Source organism: Camelus ferus, chromosome 29, assembly GCF_009834535.1.
Source record: "Camelus ferus isolate YT-003-E chromosome 29, BCGSAC_Cfer_1.0, whole genome shotgun sequence".
NCBI classification, from domain to species: domain Eukaryota; kingdom Metazoa; phylum Chordata; class Mammalia; order Artiodactyla; family Camelidae; genus Camelus; species Camelus ferus.
This window is the reverse complement of record NC_045724.1, coordinates 17,317,274-17,336,650: the sequence shown is the minus strand read 5'-3', so window position 1 is coordinate 17,336,650 and position 19,377 is coordinate 17,317,274. Positions and strand designations below refer to the sequence as shown.

Genomic DNA, 19,377 nt, shown 5'->3' with positions numbered 1-19,377 from the left:
ATGCTTAGCATACACAAGGTCCTGGGTTCAATCCCCAGTGCCTTCATTACAAATAAATAAATAAATAAACCTAATTATCCACTCCCCCCACCCTGAAAAAGAAAATTTCTAATATTATTTTTTCTTTTTTTTTTTTTTGGTTTGGGTTTTAACTTGTTGTTCTTTTTCCAACTTTTTGAGGCAACTTTCCAACTTTGATGCTTAGCTTATTGTCAGCCCATCTTCTAGAAATATGTATGGATGTTGTTAAGACATTTCTAAGTTTTGCTTTAGCTGTGTCCCACAAGTTTTAATATCTAGTATTTTCATTATCATATTCAATTCTAAGCATTTTAAAATTCCCATCATGATTTTTTTCTATAACCAATCTATAAGTGTGTTTCAAAATGCCCAGCTGTATTTTTTGTTATCTTAATTAGTCCTTGGGTCACAAAATCACTTCCCAATCTGTACCTCCTGGATACACCTTAGAACTTCAGTTTTCAGAAATGCGCTTTTTGGCCGTTGGACCTTTGCACAGTTGGTAGCCATTGCCTGGACACCACTTCCCCCTTTGTTAACGCCTGCTCAACCCTCAGGTCTCAGCAATTTTTTAATTAAAAAAATTCTTTTCCCTCTGCAAGCCTGCCTTGAACTTCAAAATTTGGATTAGATAGCCCTTTTGCTTTTCTAAATGCTCTCATACACCCTATACTTAAACTTATTGCTTCCTTTGTCCATTTTCCTACTAAAATTTTAGCAAACTCCTTGAAGACTTTGCTCAGTGCCTGGCCCACAGTAGGTAAGCAGTAGAGTTGTAGAATGAATAGGGTGACTCTGACCCTTTCACTTGCCGGTAAAAACTCCCATCCTGGAGCCACAGAGAACAATACACGGCTGCTTTCCTTCCCTCTGATATCGTCATATCCTTAGTGTCTCTCTTCATGGTTATGCTCCATTTCTGGTTGTTCATCCTGCCCCGCCCTGCCCCATGCCACCGAGGTCCCTGGGAGGCCGTCTCAGCAGCAGGACCAGGGCCAGGCTGGGCTCCAGCCCCTTCCCCTCCCCTGCTCCAGGAAGTAAGTCCCTGCAATGAGCCTTCTTGCCAGCAGATGGCACCCAAAGCCTGAAAACAGAACTGCTCTGCTCCTCTATTCCTTTCCTGAGCTGCTTGTCGGGACACATAACCTGGCTTGGGCTGTGCTTGGGCTTGGAGAGGATGCTCTGGCCTGGAGACCTGGTTCCTATGCTGCTGTCCTTTCCTCCTTGTCTAGTAGCAGTCGTTGCCTGGAGTCGTTGTCCCTTTGTCTTAGAGTCTAATTCAGTTCTAGTGCACACACTACAACCAGAACTAAAACTAGGTGCACAACATTGTAAAATGACTATGACTCAATAGTAAAGTGTTTAAAAAAAATCCACTTTGGCAGAATAAGAGATTCTAAATTAAAGAAAATAAGTGGATTATACCACCCAGGAAGAAAGTTCTGAAAATAAAGTGTGATGAAGGATGTTCTATACCACATTCGGAAATTATACACTACAATAATACTGAATAGTATAGGAACTGCACAGATCAGCTGAAAACAAACCCTAGTATATATCAGAACTTCACATATAAATGTGGCATCAAAATAATAAGAAGAATAAATGGTGTTAGAACATGAAAAAAAAAAAGAACTAAAACTAGGTGGGGCACTAAAAGCTATTAAAATGATGACTTATAGAAAAAATTTTCTTTTTTACTGAAGTATAGTTGATTTAAAATGATGATTTTTGAATATCATGTATGTTCTTTTTCAAAATTGAACTATAGTTGATTTAACATATTGTGTTAATTTCAGGAGCAAAGTGATTTGGAGATACATATTTTATCAAAGAAGCCCAGCAGCTTGGCTCCGCTCTTAGTTTCTTTTCCTCCCTAAAGCCTATGGGCTAGAACTGGTCAAAAAACTGTTTTTCATAGTCGAGAACGGCTGTGGGTGTGCGGGAGGAATTTACTGAGGCACTGCTAGTATCACTTTTACATTGTTCAAGAGTTATTTTCTTTTTAGTTTTATTTATTTATTTATTTATTTTAAAATGGAGGTACTGGGGATTGAACTCAGGACCTCAGCTCATGCGTGTTAATCACGCACTCTTACCACTGAGCTATTTCCCTTTCCACCAAGAGTTATTTTTAAACTAGCTTTTGGTGGTGGACTGTTTCTTTCATCATGCCACTGCTTTGGGTCTGAACTTCGTGGGTGACAATCTCACAAAAATTATACGGAATTACAGCAGTGTTGTTATGGGCAGGGGTAAGTGATCCCTGGGAGCCAAAAAAGGGGCTATTAATCCTGTCTAGGAGAGGAGCGAGGAAGGGACAGTTTGATCTGAATCTTGAAGGAGGTGGGGGAAGGCTGTTCTATCTAGGTGGAAGAAACAACGGGAAGTAGAGAGAATGGGTCTCCTTGATGGGCTCAGCATCAGCTAGGAGGACAAGCAGGGCGAATGTGGAGCGAGAACTACTAGGAAAAAGGGCTTAACAACAGACATGACAAGTTAGGAGTATGGGATTAGCAGATACACACTACCATACATAAAACAGATAAACAATGAGGATTTCCTGTGTAGCACAGGAAGCTATAGTCAGTATCTTGTAATAACCTATGATGGAAAAGAATCTGAAAAAACAAAAAGAGAAGCACAGATCAGCCTTTTGTGTTTCTAAATGCTCCCAGCCTACCCCCAAACTCTGCCTCCTACAAGCCTCTCGGCCTACTTATATGCTTTCTGGTTCAAGGACTTCCTTAGGGCATCAGCCTCTCCTGGGTGACTTAGCTTGTACCTCTCACCTGCAATGTTTACCCTGCTGTGCCAAAGTGCTGCTGTCCTGCCTTCTTGAGCACCTGGACCTCCTCTGCTTCCTCAGGCACTCAAAGGAGCTAATGGAGTTCAGTTGGAATTCCACATACCTGTGATAGCTGCCCTCGACCCTGGGTTTCCAAGTGTTGCAGGTGAAATCCTTACCTTCTCCTGCTATGCTCTGGTTTTCAGCTTCAGTGAACCCAGGCAGGCTAGCAGATCTCCTCTTGTAAGGGAATGAATGCCCCACAAAGGCTGTGAATGGGACTTTTCAGGCTAGAGAAACGAGGATTGGGGTAAAGAGTGATTTTGGGATTCTGGGACAAATTTAAGAAAAAGCTGATGATTTTGCTTATGATTCAACTCTGGGGGCAATGAGCAAGACAAAGGCTACATTGGGTACCAGGAATATATATCTCAAGAAAGGAAACAGTGGTAGACAGATGAGGTGCATGAATGGCAAACTCCTTTGAGAGATAATCTAATCTGCTCCCAGAAAGGACGTGAGAGGTGAGGTTGTTAAATTGCTCTGGAGAAAATGCTGGGGTGGGCACTGTCCTTGTGGAGTCACAGGTATAGACCCAGGTCTCTGTTCTTCTCTGGCTGATAAACGCTCCCTGCCAGCTTTGAGGCCTTGCAGGAAGCACTGGGTTTTTTGTGTGGTAGTTCTATTACATCGGTCGTGGGCCCCTGTCATGCCAGGGAGCATTACCTGGAGGTTCTGGAGGCTGCAGGAACTCTGGAGGAGAGCTGAAGGAGAAGTTTCTGGACCTGGAGGAACCTCAGGGCCCATTAAGCTCAACCCTATCTGTCATTTATTGTTGAGGAAACAGATGGGAAATTACTTGCTTGCTCAAGGTCACACTGAGTTAGTGGCAGGGTTGAGTCCATAAAAAACAATGGTTGCTACAGTTCTTAACACTTAGGTCCACTGAACCCAGATGATTTCTCATGTACTCGGCCACCCCATCTTAGTTCCTTATTGTGGGGCAGGAGTTCAAGGACTATGTACTTTGATCAAGGAGGAAATGATATCCTAACTGTGCTGGAACAAGGCCACCACTAACCTCCAAATGCCCTCACTTTTTGTTTATGCCTAAAGTGGCCTCCCAGCTGGAAGAACCAGACACCGGCGGAGAGAAAACATGTTGGCTGCTAGCAGGATCTCAAACCCAGTGGAGAAGGGAAATGAAAAGGGCCCCAGAGGATCCTAAAATAAAGGAGACAAGAGCCTTGGGAGGAGGGTATTGCAAACTGTTGTAATTAAAGTGATATTTTACAAGCGTCTAAGACAAGAGGGCAGACAGGCTCTGAGCCAGGCCTCAGCTTCAGAGGTGCACCCCTGGAGGGGAAATGGCACTTGCAGGGAACGTGAGCTCAACCACTGCTGCTCATTAATAAGCACAGTCGTGGTGAGTCTTCTTAGGGAGCCTGAGGGGAAAAGAAGGGAGTGGAGAGAGCCAAGGAGCAGCTGCTGTGAATTCCCAATCTTGCCCCATTCCCACCATGCCCCTTGCCTTCCTGGAGCAGGCCTCAGAGCTGCCCTGGGGACTGACACAAATCCCTCCTCTGGCACAGGCCTCCTGCCAGCTCAGGGTGCCCTGGACATCCTCGTTATCATTCATCACTGATTTCCTTTCGCCTGCCAGCAGCTTCCCTCATTTGTAGCTTAAAAACACCAGCAGGAGGAGAAGCAAGGGATGCTCTTGCTAATAATCAATCCACAGCAAAATGACTCAAGAACTGGGTGTTGCCAGGGTGGGCAGGTACGTGGATGGTTCCGCCTTCTTTATCAGTAGGGCGCTTGACTGGGTGGTACTGCTGAAGGTGCCAAAGGTCTGCACTTTTAGGACTTGCTCTTGTTTCTGAGAACCTATGGTGATAATCACTGGCTCAGAATCAGCCTCACAGAACACTGGGATAGGGGAAGGGTGGAGAGGGGAACTGGATGACCGCCGAGATCATTCCCAGGAGGATGCAGCAGAAGCAGCAACAGGGAGGGCTGTGCCGAGGCTCTGCTCAAGGGGCCAGAGTGCTGGGGGTGGAGAAGTGGCTCCTCTTACAGTCTGGGGCTACTGTTTGGGCAAAGCAAAGTCCCAGGCAGTTTCCTGTGCACATTTCCACATGGCCTGCATGAGCCGGGTGAAGCCCATGTCTTTGGGCTTCTCCAGGCCTCTCATCAGCCGCTGCTTCATGATGGAAACAAATTCCTTATTGCTCAGCTCCCCATTGCCTGGAAGAAGAGACAAACACAACAGGGACAAGTGAAGGCCTTCAACCAATGAGAAAACTGCACTGCTCACATCACATAGGTTCCAAGGCCTAGCGCGCTGTCACAGCCAAATTCAATTCTTGTGGCTTAAAATGAACTGGTTTGCATCTTCCATGACGTTTCCAAGTACAACTCAGTAGATAGTTCAGTGCAGTGTGACAAAAGCTGGATGAGCATGTATGTCAGGTCCTGTGCTAGGTGTTGAGAATAAAGAGATAAACCAGACTTTACCCCTTAAAATACCATCGGGAGAGACACATACATGATTTCAACAGTGTGGCAAACGCCCTAGTGGGGTGAATAGAGGATGCTGTGGGGACGCAGAGGAAGAGTATCAAACCCAGCTCGGGGGGGTTGTGTGCAAGAAAAGATCAGTAAAGGCTTCCTGGAGGTGACTCCTAAGTTGAATCCCAAAGGATGAGCAGGAATTGGCCAAGCAAAAGGGAGTGAGGTGGGGGAGGCAGTCCAGGAGAGGTAGGAGCACAGCGAAGGCACAGGCAGGATGCAGCACAGCTGCTGGAGAACTCCAACGGGGTAGGTCTGACTGGACACACAGAGGTGGGATATGGCAAGTGAACCAAAGAGACAGCGGGAGACAGGTCCCAAGGATCTTGTATTCTCATTAAAAGGGTTTGCACTTTATCTTCAAGGCAGGAGAGGACTGTAAAAGGGGAGTAAGATGTAGCTGGATTTCCACTTTGGATCGATTTCTCTGGCTGGATGAATGTCCTATGCAGTGATGTGGACAAACTGCACCAAGTTAAGGAATGAAAAAACTAGAAGGATTCAAAGGGGAAGTTTCACACAAGTGGGAGCTTTTGATCTGGTTCTTAAATTCTATGAGCACAGCTTCCTGGAGGAAGGTGAACAATGACTCCTGGCTGTGAGACGGGCAATGGAAGTTAATGTAGTACAGAGGGACGCAGCACAGTTCGGTTCAAATCCTGGCTTCGCCATCTCCTACTACCTTTGTGATCCTGGGAAAATAACTTAACCTCTCTAAGTCACAGCTTCTTTATCTGTAAAATGTGGTAAATAACAATTCCTATGTCAGAGGATTAAATGAGAAGCTAGCACAGTGTACCTGGCTCATGGTAAGTGATGAAAAATATGTGCACCTCCCTGGTTAATATTATCATTACGGTATCAGCCAACATCGCTGAGAAGTAATACCAGAGCAGAACCAGGATCTCTTACATGGGCTGAACTACAGAGCGGTCACAGACACGACAGACTACAGTGTGGAGGTGGAATGTAAATGACTGAATATTGCCCTGGGAGGCAGAGACATCAGTACCATCTTCTTCCTAGAGACATTCAAATACTTGAGTGCTCCTAATCTTCTAAGCAGCAAGCTGGGTCTAATATTTTGTTTCCATTTTTAAGATCCTTATGGTCATAAATGAATTTAGGCCTATAGGCAAATTGGAATTACAAGAAGAAATGGAAGACCAGGGTTTATATTTCTCAATGTCATGATGCTGAGAGCTGAGCTAACGATATGGGAAAGGGGTAAGGTGAAGAGGTCTGGGCTGGTACCCTGGAGCTGTCTGTAAGGCTCCAGTGAGGCTCAGTTTCTCCGCTTGACTCCAGAGGGCTCCTCCACTCACCATCACAGTCAAAGAGTGCAAACACCACATCACACACGTGGTCTGAGAGTTCCACTTTAGCCACTGTCCTGGCCACCTGCTGCATGGTCACTGAAAGAAGAAAAAAAGATGTTGAGTTAGCACAGCCGAGGGACTTCCATTTTGCTTTTCCTGAACAGGAAGACAAAACTATTCAGTCATAATTAAACATTTTCAAGTGTACTTTAGTCATATTTAAGAAAATGATAATTCAAGAAAAAAAAAGAAAAAAGAAAATGATAATTCAGTCTTTAATCCATAAACTCCTTTCTTTTTCATCTCAGGTTCAATTTTTTTATACTGCTGCCACACTTTAGGAGGTATGTATATAATTAAGTAAGAACGCCTGAAACTAAATTCATAGAGAGAGAAAGTAGATTAGAGGCTATCAGGGGCTGGGGAGTTTAGTAGTTAATGGGTATAGATTTTCTGTTTGGGATGATGGAAAATTTGGGAACTAGTGGTGAAGGCTGTACAACATTTTGAATGTAATGAGTGTCACTGACTTGTATACTTAAAAATGGCTTAAAAGGTATCTTTTATATTGTATATATATTTCACCCCAATAAGAATTTAAAAAGCAAAAATCCAAAAATATGTGAGGATGGAATTCTAACAGTCTAGAGCATGCAGTGGTGGCTTTTCTAATAAACTCTTACCAGAAGAGTGCCTTGAAAAAAAAAAGAATGCCTAATATTACTATAGTCTCTTTCTTGGCATCTCCCTCCCACTAGAAAGAACACAATAACAAATAGTCAAGGAAATCACAGCGAAAGGAGGGGGAGGAGGGGAACAAGGAGGCCTGTCTGAGTGCACTGAGGCTTCACCCATCAAGCACTGATTGACAGCGGAGATCCTGCAAGGCTGAGCTTCTGCCCTCTTCCCGACAGGTCCTCCCCTCACCCCACCAGACACTTTGTCCTCTCCCACTGTGCCCCTTGCGAGAAGCAGTGGCCCCCTCTCGCTAGATCAGTATACAGCCTCTCTTTTCTTTTTCCAGACCTCAACAGAAAATCTCTTCTCTCTTGCCATTTTCTCTTTCTCTGACATTTACTGGAAAACACTAGCAATCATGTGAGAATTGGGTTCGCATGAAAAACCAGCTGGGAAAGACTAGGCAATTTTCCCTGCCTTCTTGGCCATTTAGCTTCAGTCAGATCCAGCTTCATCTCCAAATTATGTTATTGCTTACAGACACTCTGAAGTGAGGTAAAACTCAGAGCAAAGAAAAAGATGAATTTCTACTTATGAATCAACTAGCAACAAAGTGTTTTCTCTAAACCTCAGGTTAGATGCCTCCAGAAGCAACGTGAACTTCAAGTCAGTGTGGCTTCTGCTTCTTTCATTACTATCATTTCAGTTCTTTCTTGTCATTTTTTGCTGCATTTGATCTTTCAGTTCACCTCTAGCACCTACATATATTCAGCACAGTGCCCACAAGGTCAGCTGATACAAATGCCGGAGCAATGTGGAGAAGCAGGTGATGCCGCAGGAAACTGGGCCTGCAGCCCCAAGACCTGAGCTTGAGTCCTAGCTCTACCACCAACTTGCTGTGAGACCCTGATGGTCATATTCAGATGAGGGGATGCCACAAGATAACCGCTGAGATGGCTTAGCAGTGCAAAGAATGGCTTATTGGTCTTTTCTTGAATCTGAGGGTGAGGCTGCGGGTGGACATATACAGAAACAGCTGAGGATGTGTGTGGCGAAGGGGAGAGGAAAGGTCACAAGCTGGGCTGTGCCTTAATTGTGGTTCACAGCTTCTGGCTGGAGGGGGACTATGCTGCTCAGGAGGCTGGGAAGAGCCAGATTCTTCTTCCTGCAGCTTTAAATTACTGTTCATACCACCCTTCTTTCTGCGACGTGAGTTAGGTTGAAGAGGGGATCAACATACTTAAGCAGAATATATTATTGTGTGGATGTTCAGGAGATGTGGTTAAGTGCTGACGGAGGAGATGGGGCCTCCACAAGACTGGAGAAGTTCTAGGGTTTAGAAACTTAGCCTCGTAGGTCTGGATACTTGATTCTCTCAGCTGGCTCAGGAAGAATTGATTCCTGCTAACTAAGCTGCCCAGGGAAGGAAGAGAAACCAGAAGGCCAATTTACAATGAAAACAGTAACTGTTAAGAGAACTAAAATGAAGACAGCTGGTCATTATACTTCTCAGTAGGAAAACCTACTAAGGAAACTCAATTCACCTCAGAAAACTGCTCAGTAAAAACAGAATCAGAAGACACTGGATGCTCTCAAACTGTGATCAGCTACTGAACTGCCCTTTGTGGCCACAGAAATATGTCCTGAAAAGTGGCTCAAAACCTGTTCTCTATCAGGTAAACAGGAATGCTTTTTGTTAACCATTCCTTTTTCTGCATTTCATACCAATCCTACACTTATGTTATAACTGATAATACCCCTCTTTTTCTCTTTCCCAGTTCCATTCTCTCAGGGCAGAGTGCCTACTGCCAATTCCTCTTGACATTCCAAGGGCCCATTCTTTCCCCAGGAAGATGTACCTTTTCCTCTAAATAATATCCAAGAATATCAGTGAGTGCACTTGGCATTTTTCAGTGAAAAGCTCATTAAAGTGGTATTAAGTGATTGGGGAACTTCTGGAAGCTACTGGCAGGAATGCCTTGTTACAAATGCCATCTCTCAACGGAACAGTTACAGATTACATTCCAGTCTCACGTGGAGAGGGCTCTGATGCCATCTGTCCTACAGGAGGGAAAACCAGGGATGCTAGGTTATTGTAAGTCAAGCCACTGGGACGTTACCAGCCAGCAAACAACCTAGCTGGGGTGCCCTCTCACAGTCCAAGATCCCCAGGGTATGAATCAGAGCAGTGGAGGAAACAACAATTAAACTAGCTAGTAAGCTGTCCAGCCGGGAGCCCTTGGGACAAGTAGGATGACAGCACATTACAAGCCAAGAGCTTGACAGCTGGTCCTGAGAGTTGGCTCATTCAGATTTGCTTCCACATCTCTGAATCATAAAGTCATAATTAAATCACAGCAAGCAGAATAATCCCCCCTTCAGATCTCGACTTCCCCACGCAGACCAGTTGTTGGCACTGGAATTTGGGTCTCCCCTATTTGATGATGCTAATTGATTGATGGTTGGGATTCTAGTTTCTAATCTGAAAAGATGTCTATATGGAGCATGAAGTCACCTTGGAGAAGACCTAGGTGTCCAAGGCTTCTCTTCTCCTTTTGTACAAATCTGGTCCAGCTGCCTGAACAATAGATGGACATGAGATTGGGTGATTTCTACTAGAATAGGATAGGGAAGAATTTGTAGAAACGGGCTCAACTGGCACTCAAAAATGTGCTAACCATCTGGCTTTTTGAAAAGTCCAGGCAGAATCTGAGTTGTGCCAGGTCCCCAGTTTATTCTCTGGCATAGTCCATGACTAGACAATTCACCAGCAAAAAGAAACACATACTGAGTTCGTGTGACTATAATATCAGAAGCTATATTATATAAAGCTATCCAGAAAGAAAAAGATCTGGAGGGATCAGAGTCCAAATATCCACTTAGAATCAGAGAATCTTAGAACTGGAAGAGACCTCAGAGGAAATGTAAAATGTAAATGTAAAATGCAGAGAAGTTGAATAACTTTCTGAGAGTCACAAAGCCAGCTGGTAGCTGGGTCTAAAATATAGGTCTCCTGACTTCCAGCCTAATGCTGTTTTCCCTTTCACACTGCATCCGCTTGCTCCCTTATATGGATACAATGGGTCCCCCATGAATCTGTCACTCTAAATAAGGGAAAGAGCTCAGATGAAAGAAAAGCCAAATTGGGGATTACTCAGTGCTGGTGGGCAGGGATGAGTCACTGAATATTTGGGGGTTGTGAGGAGCCAGCATTAGAGTTTGACTACAGATCTGATTGTCCTATATGGTGGAAGACATGACCATTCCCTTGGAACTTACACTGACAGTTTTAAAGATAACTTAGCAGGTTGATTAAAATGCAATCCAATGAAAAGGAACTGAAACAAAGGTGGCCCTGGGAGCTTCTCCCCGCAGCTGCATCTGATACACAGATAGAAAGAACTATGGATGGTGTGACCCAGTTAGGAGCTGCCTGTCTCTTCCCAAAGCAAAGGTGCTTGGAAAGGTGATACGCCAAGTTGAGTTGACAGTCTCTAGCTGTGTGGCCATGTGATTATGCCTGTCTTCCTGGACTATAGTGGAGAAAATCAAAAGCTAGCTTGTGACTGCTAAGGTTAAGTGAGGGGAGACATTTCTGCTTCAGCTTTGGAAAGGCTTATGATGCAGATGTCTTAGTTTCTTAAGTCCATCCCTAGATGAGTTTGGGAAAGGTGGGGACAGGGGGAAGGATTTCCCCTTAAATAGCACTTGTCCTTTCTTCTGTATGCTCTTCTAAGATACTTTGGCTAATACAACACACACATTTCAATCTGATTGAGGGGGTCGGGGTGGGGAGGAAAGGACATTATTTAGAATAACAAGCAATTTAAGGAGCCAAGAGCAATACAGTATACTAATAATGAAAATTGTAACAATTCCTTGTTCTGCACGGTGCTTCTCGGCCACAGGCAGGCTGACCCCTCTATGTGCTCAGATTCCCCTTTCAGAGGTGATGCTGGTGATCCTGGCTCCTAAATTCTGGTACATGCCACAGAGAAAACCTGTGGTCAGGTTTTCTGAACCTCAGAGCATCATCCCAGACTATTGTTTCAATGGGCCTACCTGCTTAATCTAGTACAAACTAACTGGCAGTAAGATATACTGCCATTGCTTAGGATTAAGCCAGTGGCTTCAGTAAAAATGCTCATCATATTTTGTCCACAATGGGCAAGCATTTCTACCAGAATCATTAGGCTGTCAGTGACTTCAGATAAAATACCCAGAGGGCAATCACAGTTCACTGGGGGAAATCATATATACAATCAAGATTGAGAAAAACATAGGAGAAATATCAGAGCTATTAATAGACACATATAAGTTGCCCATGTTAGTTCATCAGTTGTACCAAATATGCCACACTGATGAGGGATATTGAGGGCTGGGGAGTATCTATGTGTAGGTAGGGAGGACTATGTGGGAACTCTGTATTTTCTGCTCAATTCTGCTGTAAACCTGAAAAATGAAAGTCTAAAAAAATAAAGTCTATTAAAAAAGACTAAAAGACAATAAAATGACATGAAGCCACATTAGAGGTACTAGTATACTAAGCAATAAAATAATCTACTCAGTTAAAAAAAAAGACATGTAAGTTACAGGGGAAGAGTCTGTACTTGGTAGGAGGTACATTTTGGATTCAAATTCTAAAGGATTAAAGAGACAGAGTGCTCCAGATTTGGTGTGTACAGTAGTGAGTGATGGAGAGGGGTGGAGGAATCAGTTTAAATAAAGCACTGAAAGCAGGAAAGGATGCTAAGCCTGACTAGAGAGTGAGAACTGTAGATGCAGGTGGGAGCAAGAGCATCAGGATAGATTTTGCAGAGGGCCAGTCAAGTCTCCTTGCAGGGAAACCTTTATAACACAGTCAGGCATTATTTGGAGACCAATTTATCATATTAACTTGCTTTGCCTTCTCTGCCTCTTTACATTTCATTCTTTTTTATTTTAAAAAGTTATTTTTCATTAGGTAATACATTCACCTGTTTCAAATCCAAATGGGACAAAAGGGTTAATGTCTCCTTCCCAAACTTATGCCCCAGTCCCTTTAGTTGTCCAGAGGCAACCCATATCTCATTTCTCCAGAAAGATCTTATGGATGTAAAATCAAATATTTATTCTTCACTTATTCCCACAAAATGGAACTATATTAAATATATGGTAATGTCTGACTCATTTAACAACATATCTTGGAAATAATTTCATTCCAATACATAAACAGTTCCTTTTTGATAGCTACATAGTATTCCACCAACAAGATGTATCATGATTTGGGGGGAGGGTATAGCTCTAGTGGTAGAGCACATGCTTAGCATACACAAGGTCCTGGGTTCAATCCCCAGTACCTCCTCTAAAAATAAATAAGTAAACTTAATTACCTTCCCTCCAAAATAAAATAAAATAAAATAAATTTTAAAAAAGATGTATCATGATTTAGATAAACAGTTTCTCATTTATTCTAACTTCAATCTTGAGGAGGAAGTGCCTTTTACCTCCCCTTTATAAAATTGCTTCCTTGGTGGCTTATAGTTGTTAGCTTCAACAGAGCCTGAATCTCTAATGGCTAAAGTTGAAAGCAAATGAGATATTTAAATTCAGCCTACTGAAATTATACAAAAGACTAAATATTCTTCACCTTTACAAGTATCTTATCAAAACTTCAGACACTTATAAGAGTAGTAATGCCTAAAGCCCCCCAAAAGCAGTGCTTACATTAAATACTAATCTCTATACTTCCCCAGTTAGTATAATTCCTTTCTGATCATTTTCATTGCAGGATGTAATGTTGGCTGATGCTGTTCTTACTTATCTATTTAAGATATGGTTTATCCTACCCTCACTCTCCCCTCTCCCCCAGTGGTAGTCATGAATCCCTAAAGCAGCTCTCTTCCTCCTTGGGGGTATTTACATAATTTTACTAAATCACAACACAGTCAAAGCAACATATTTAAGCCAGAATCAATCTTTAGAATTGCTAAGTGACTTTAAATTTGGGGAAAAATCAGGTCTCTTCAGAGAAAGTGCCTCATAAAGCAAACATTCCTTTCAGAATTTGAGCTTCATTGCCTACACCATGACTAATTTTGTTTTAAAAATTGATTAACTTTGTCTTAAATGAATGGAATCCTGGCCAACACTCCTCTTCACACATACATGTTTTTTTACAAAATGCAATAATGAGCTGATGCATAAGGGCTTGTCTCCCACAAACTTTATAAGAGAATTTATAAATAGGAGCTTTTTTCTCATAACCTTTTCCCCATGCATCTTTATGACATTCCTACCTCCTGCCTTTGTGTTATGGCTGTGTGGGGATGCTCTCCCATACATTCTTGCTGTGAACCTACCCCAATTTCTGCCTTCACATAAAAGCACTAAGTCTCCTATATAATTCTCTAGGTCCTACTAGCAGTGGGTGCCATGTACCAAAAACAACAGTGGTATGGAAGTCAATGAACCTGAATCTCTGGTCTCAGTTCTGTATCACACTAGCTGTGATTTGAGCAAGTCATTTTCCTTCATGTGTTAAGTGAAGAGGTTAAAAACAATAAAATAATAAGGGTTTAAGTAAAGTGATTTCTAACCTCCCTTCTAGCCCTAAAATTTTATGACTGCCATGTTAATTTTTTTTTAGATAACATGGCTTAGATTAGTTAAAATGTCCGTATCTTCAGAAGTCCTCAAATAATAAATCTAAAGGTGGTAATTTCTGGAATTATGGCTGGTATGGTGGGTAGAATTCTGAGATTCAGCATTCCCACATCTTGTAAAATCTCCTCTCCTTGAATATGGGCAGGACCTGTGAATATGATGTGATACTACCCTTGTGATTAGGTTACTTTATATGGAAAAGGTAATGGGATAGTCAATCCCATGATTACAGTTATATAAGAACCCATCTTGGCACACTGGGGAAAGAGATTCTCCTGCTAGCTTTGAAGAAGTGAGCTGTCATTTTGTGAGAGGGCCACATGGCAAGGAACTGTGGCAGCCTGCAGAGAGTGACCCCTGGCTCACAGCCAGGAAAAAAAAAAAAAAAAAGGAACCTCAGTCTTACAACCAAAAGGAGCTGAATTCTGCCAAGAACCCAAATGAGCTTGGAAGAGGACCATGAATTCCAGATGAGAATGCAGTCCAGCTGACATCTTGATTTCCATCTTGTTAAGGCTGAGCAGGAACCCAGTTATCCTATGCCCAGACTCTGACTTACAGAAACCAAGGGTGGTGTTTTAAGCTGCTAACTTTGTAGTAACTTGTTATGAGCAAGAAAGTTAAGTAGGGAAGGTATTTATGGTTGGGAATATCCTTTTGAGGTTCCTCAAATCAAACTTTACATATAGCTGTGCTCATCCTAGGTACATTTTATGGAACTATCACTTTTCTGCAACTACTATACCAAGCTCCATAAATTAGCTCTTTTAGAGGCACTATACCCAAGGTTTAATTAAAATTTAAATTTCTTAACAAGAATATGAATTAAAACTTCCACCTTTCTTTTGGGAATTTAACAGCCTTGCTCTGTTTTCAAATGAACCTGATAATTATAAGTTAGTTCATTATCACACAGATTTGGATACAGCTTTAGGCTGTAACATGTCCCTTAAAACATTACTGCATTCAGTAAAAAGCTGATTTTATGGTCATATGTAGAAGAACATTTGGAGACATTTAATATCGCTCTAACTTGAGGTCAGAGAAGTTGTGACTTGCCCATCTCAAGGAAACTAATGACATGGGAAGGTGTCATACTCCTATCATTCTTCCTATCATCGTAGGCCTTTATTAGGGCATTTCACCATCCTTTACAGTATCTGACCATGTTTATTCACTTATTCAACATTAACTGAACATCTACTGTATATAAAGAATTGTTCTAGGCTCAGAGTAGGACACAGAGATGCGGAAAACATGGTTGTTGTCCTCGAGAGTTTACAGTCTAGTAGAAAATTCCCCCTTGAATGCTGAGGATACTAGAGATATTAATAGGGCTTAGATACTCCTTGGAGCAGAGAAGTTAAATAATGGTAATGCCTTCTGAAAGTAATGATCCTAAGAAGTTTTGGATGAATGATAAACTTAGGAGAAATTAAAAGCTCCAATCCTCCTCATTAGTAAGTACAAACAACTTATAACTTCTAAACTAGTAAGAATCTCAAAAAGTGGCTGAACAAAGCAGTACATGCTGCTTTTCTACGAGAACGAAAGTAAGCCTATTCAGGTCCTAGGGTGATTTTTAAAACAACTTTTTGCCAAGTTTCCATATTGGGATAGGCTGTTTCCAGTCTGTTAGCAGGCAGAGGAAAGTCAGTACCTTGGAGCTGAAAACCAGAGCAGGCAGCTGGGTATAATTATACTTTCAATCTAGTATATTAATATAGGATTACTTCATTTAATTTTCATAACAGCACTGAGGCAAGTATTCTATTATTACCATTCTATAGATGAGGAAACCGAGATTTTGAGAGCTTCAGTGGTTTGTTCAAAGTCAGAAAGCTAGTGAGTAGCAGGGACTCAAAATCAGGTTTGAGCTTAAAACCAGAATTTATGGTTACAGATGTGTTGCATATAGTTAACTCATAATAAATGCTAGATGTTGGACCTGTCTCTAAAAGTGTAACAAAGCACTGCCACACCAATGAGTAGAGGGGAGGAAGAACACCTTGATCATTAGAAGCTGAGAAGTCCACATCTATACGTCCTATAATTTGATGTTGAGGAACTGACAGTGTAGACATATGTCTCTTCTGTTCTGTGGCATCCTTTAACAGGATACCAACTTTCCTTACTTAAGTGACTAGGCTTTTGTGTATTGGTTTCTTCACCAAAGGGTAATAGGATCAGAAAAGTGAAGAACACAGATATGTCTACTGAGATGTTCCTATGTGGAATAAGCTAGATTAGACAACTCCAAGAGTCTGTGTCACTGTAGGGTATGCATTGCAGATGTCAGAGTGTGTCCGAGCTGGAGAACCTAGTTCTGAACAGAAGAGACAACTGTAGGGGGAAATGTCGTATCTCATCTTCAAAAGAAGGACACTAACTCCAAAACGTCATCGTTTATCACAAGGACTTTACTCTCACCTAAGAATGGTCAACTCTTCACCGAAGGGAACTGGGAGGAAACAGCCTAGAGCCTCTCTTCTCTAAGCTACTGAGAAGCATGGTTCAAAATGGTGAACTTGCCTTGCCTCCTCCTGGACTGCGTTTCAGCAAAGATTTTAAAATTCCAATAGCATTCTGGGATATACTGAGGGACAACTGTATTGGAAACAATACAGACTTTGGGATCAGAGAGCCTTGAGCTTGAATTCTGGTTCTACCAGTGCTCAGCTGGGTAACCAAGAGTAAGATGCTTCATTTTGTATTTCCTCATCCATAAAATGGGGAAAAATACTACCCACCTTTCAGAAAAAATACTTGCGGCTGCAGAAAGCATCCTGAAGGAGTTAAGCCACACGTCTTACTATTTATTTTCTTGGCTTGTCAGGTAATAAGGTAAACTGTACACACAGAATGACTATAAAGAATTAAGGACAACCAAGTCATAAATTCTGATTTTCAATTTAAGTTGGCTTGTGCTGTGGCATGAGTACTAAAGGCCATGGACCATATTTGTGTGATTATTTCCTTTATTATAGTTCAAAGTACACAGGGGACACAACTGGATCCACAAATTTACCAAATCTACACTGTCCTAAGGTGCTTCATAATGGGGGCTTTACTGTCCCTGGAAAGTTTTTATTCTCTTGGCAGAAATAAGAACACTCTAATTCAGATAGGCCATAGCTCTTTCTATGCAGCTCAAATAGTGTCTAACTTTTCCATCATAGGATGCCACTGGGAATGAGTCGTGTTCAATTTTCCATTACCTTCTTCAGCAGACTAGGTAAATCATTCAGACAGCCCTTGAGATGTTATATCTAATTTTATGCCTAGTATGTATATAAATAAGCAATAGAACCAATTCCTCTTAAGTGCTAAACAAAAGAGATGACCTACAGTAGAAACGTATATAACAGTTTACAGAGAAATGGTCAAAATTCACCAAAGATGTTTCATTCTTGCCTGAGAATTGTCATTCTCGCCTGAGAATTGTCATTCTCACATGGACGATGCAGAACTAAAGAAATAGCCTCAACAAAATCTGGCATTTGTACCCTGGAGGGATTAGATCAGGCTGTAATGTAAATCTGCAGTTGCCACCTGCCTAGCTTCTCCAACTGTTCTAAGGAACATTAGCTCTGTAAATTGTTAAAAGACATTTTGGGGCAAGTCAAGTTTGGGAACTCTATCACTCTCCTGGAGATTAATAATGCACATTAGCATATTAAAAAGTTGGCAGGAGCAGTGCTGCAGGAAGAAATTCTGTATAACCTGGCATTTTCCAAACTTATTTGAACCATGGAAAACATTTTTTTTTTTTTTTGGATTTTGTTTTAAACCCACAGAACCATTAACATATTGCAGTGTATAATGTTCTTCACAATGCTGTTTGGGAAATTCTGTGCTAAATTATGTCTAAAGACACGTTTGCAAGCTCTAAAATAGCCAAGGAAGAGAGTGCCAGGGCCTCTAAAAGGTGCCGATTTCTGAAGGTCCTAACCTTTTGGGAAAAAATGAAGACAGTTAAGACTAAGAGCAGCTAAGACAGAGCAGCAGGCAGACAAAAGGACTCTGTCTCCACCTCCGCCTCACTCTTTCCCCACCCCTCATATGGGTCAGAGGCTACACTTTTAATTTCATGTCTAATTAGCACTTATCGCACCAACTTGAACAGCTTGTACACTTTTCTTTCTCCCCTAATAGACTGTGAGCTTCTTGAGGGTAGATCCCTGTTCCCAGCATAGTGCCTACCCTAAGCTGCTGGCCGAATAAACGGATGAACCACATTGAGTCTGGTTTACATCATCAACCTCATAATGGAAGTAGTGAATTAAACATTCCCTGCATGACAGACACAAGGTTAAGTGTTTTCTGTAGATATAGCCTCATAACAATGCAACTACCCTAATTTTAAAAACATAGAAACTAAATTCAGAAATTGCCCAAAGCTACTCAGCTAGCCAATGATGGAGCCAAGATTCAAATCCAGACTGTGTTCTTAACCATTACACTTTTCTTTCTCTCTTTTAATATCCATGTCAGCAGTAAAATTCCATGTTTCTGTGGAAGGAGAATGTGTACAGAACTCAAACCAACGGAACAATCACTAGTGGGACTATCAGGATCAGGAAGGTGTAAAAGCAAAGGAAAGAGTGTGAAAAAGAGACTGCAAAAGACAAGGCACATGTGGCTGAGTGAAGGGACTTGGAATGGTAGCCAAGCACAGGCTAGTCTTCTCACGCACACTGCAGTACATCAGTTAACATTGTCTGCTGTCCAAGGTGAGAGGTTACTGGCTTGAGATCCTAAGTCTTGTTCATGTCTATCAAGATGTTCATTCACTCATTCATTTATTGATCAAATATTTATAGCATATCTAATATATCCAAGGTGTTGTCCTAGACACAGGGATGTATCCACAAACAAGACAGATAAGCATTCTAGCAAACAGAGACAGATAATACATAAACACATAAATACATGAGAAAATATCTGGTAGTGGTAAATGCTTTGACACAGGCTGATGGACCTACCGAGGAAGTGATTTACGTGAGAATTGAATTACAAGGAGCCAAATACACAGAGATCCTGGGAAAGAGCACTTGAGGTGAAGAAACAGTCAGAACAAAGGCTCTCAGGTGGGAATTAACTTGCTGTATCTAGACTATAAGAGATGAACACGTGGAATGGAGTGAGCTGGTAAGAAAGTGATATTTGATGTACTCAAAGAGTATACAAGAGCCATGCCATATGGAGCCCTGTGAAACCAGGTAAAGAGAGTTGGACTATGGTTGGCTCCATGGAGAAATGGAGTCAGATTCAGGATGTTTTGGAAGTAGAGACATGGATTCACTGAATAAATAAATATGGGGTTGAACGAGTAAGGAATCAACGATAATGCTT

General features: G+C 41.9%; 1 protein-coding gene across 1 annotated transcript in view; it reads right to left on the bottom strand.

Annotated features, from left to right (window-relative positions):
- Nucleotides 1-4,061: 4,061 nt before the first annotated feature.
- Nucleotides 4,062-19,377, bottom strand: part of MICU1 (mitochondrial calcium uptake 1) — a 156,695-nt gene continuing 141,379 nt past the window's right edge. Inside the window, 2 exon segments of the mRNA XM_014556251.2 lie at nucleotides 4,062-5,056; nucleotides 6,706-6,795. Of these exon segments, the coding sequence (XP_014411737.1) occupies nucleotides 4,896-5,056; nucleotides 6,706-6,795 (251 nt within the window). The 3' untranslated portion in view covers nucleotides 4,062-4,895.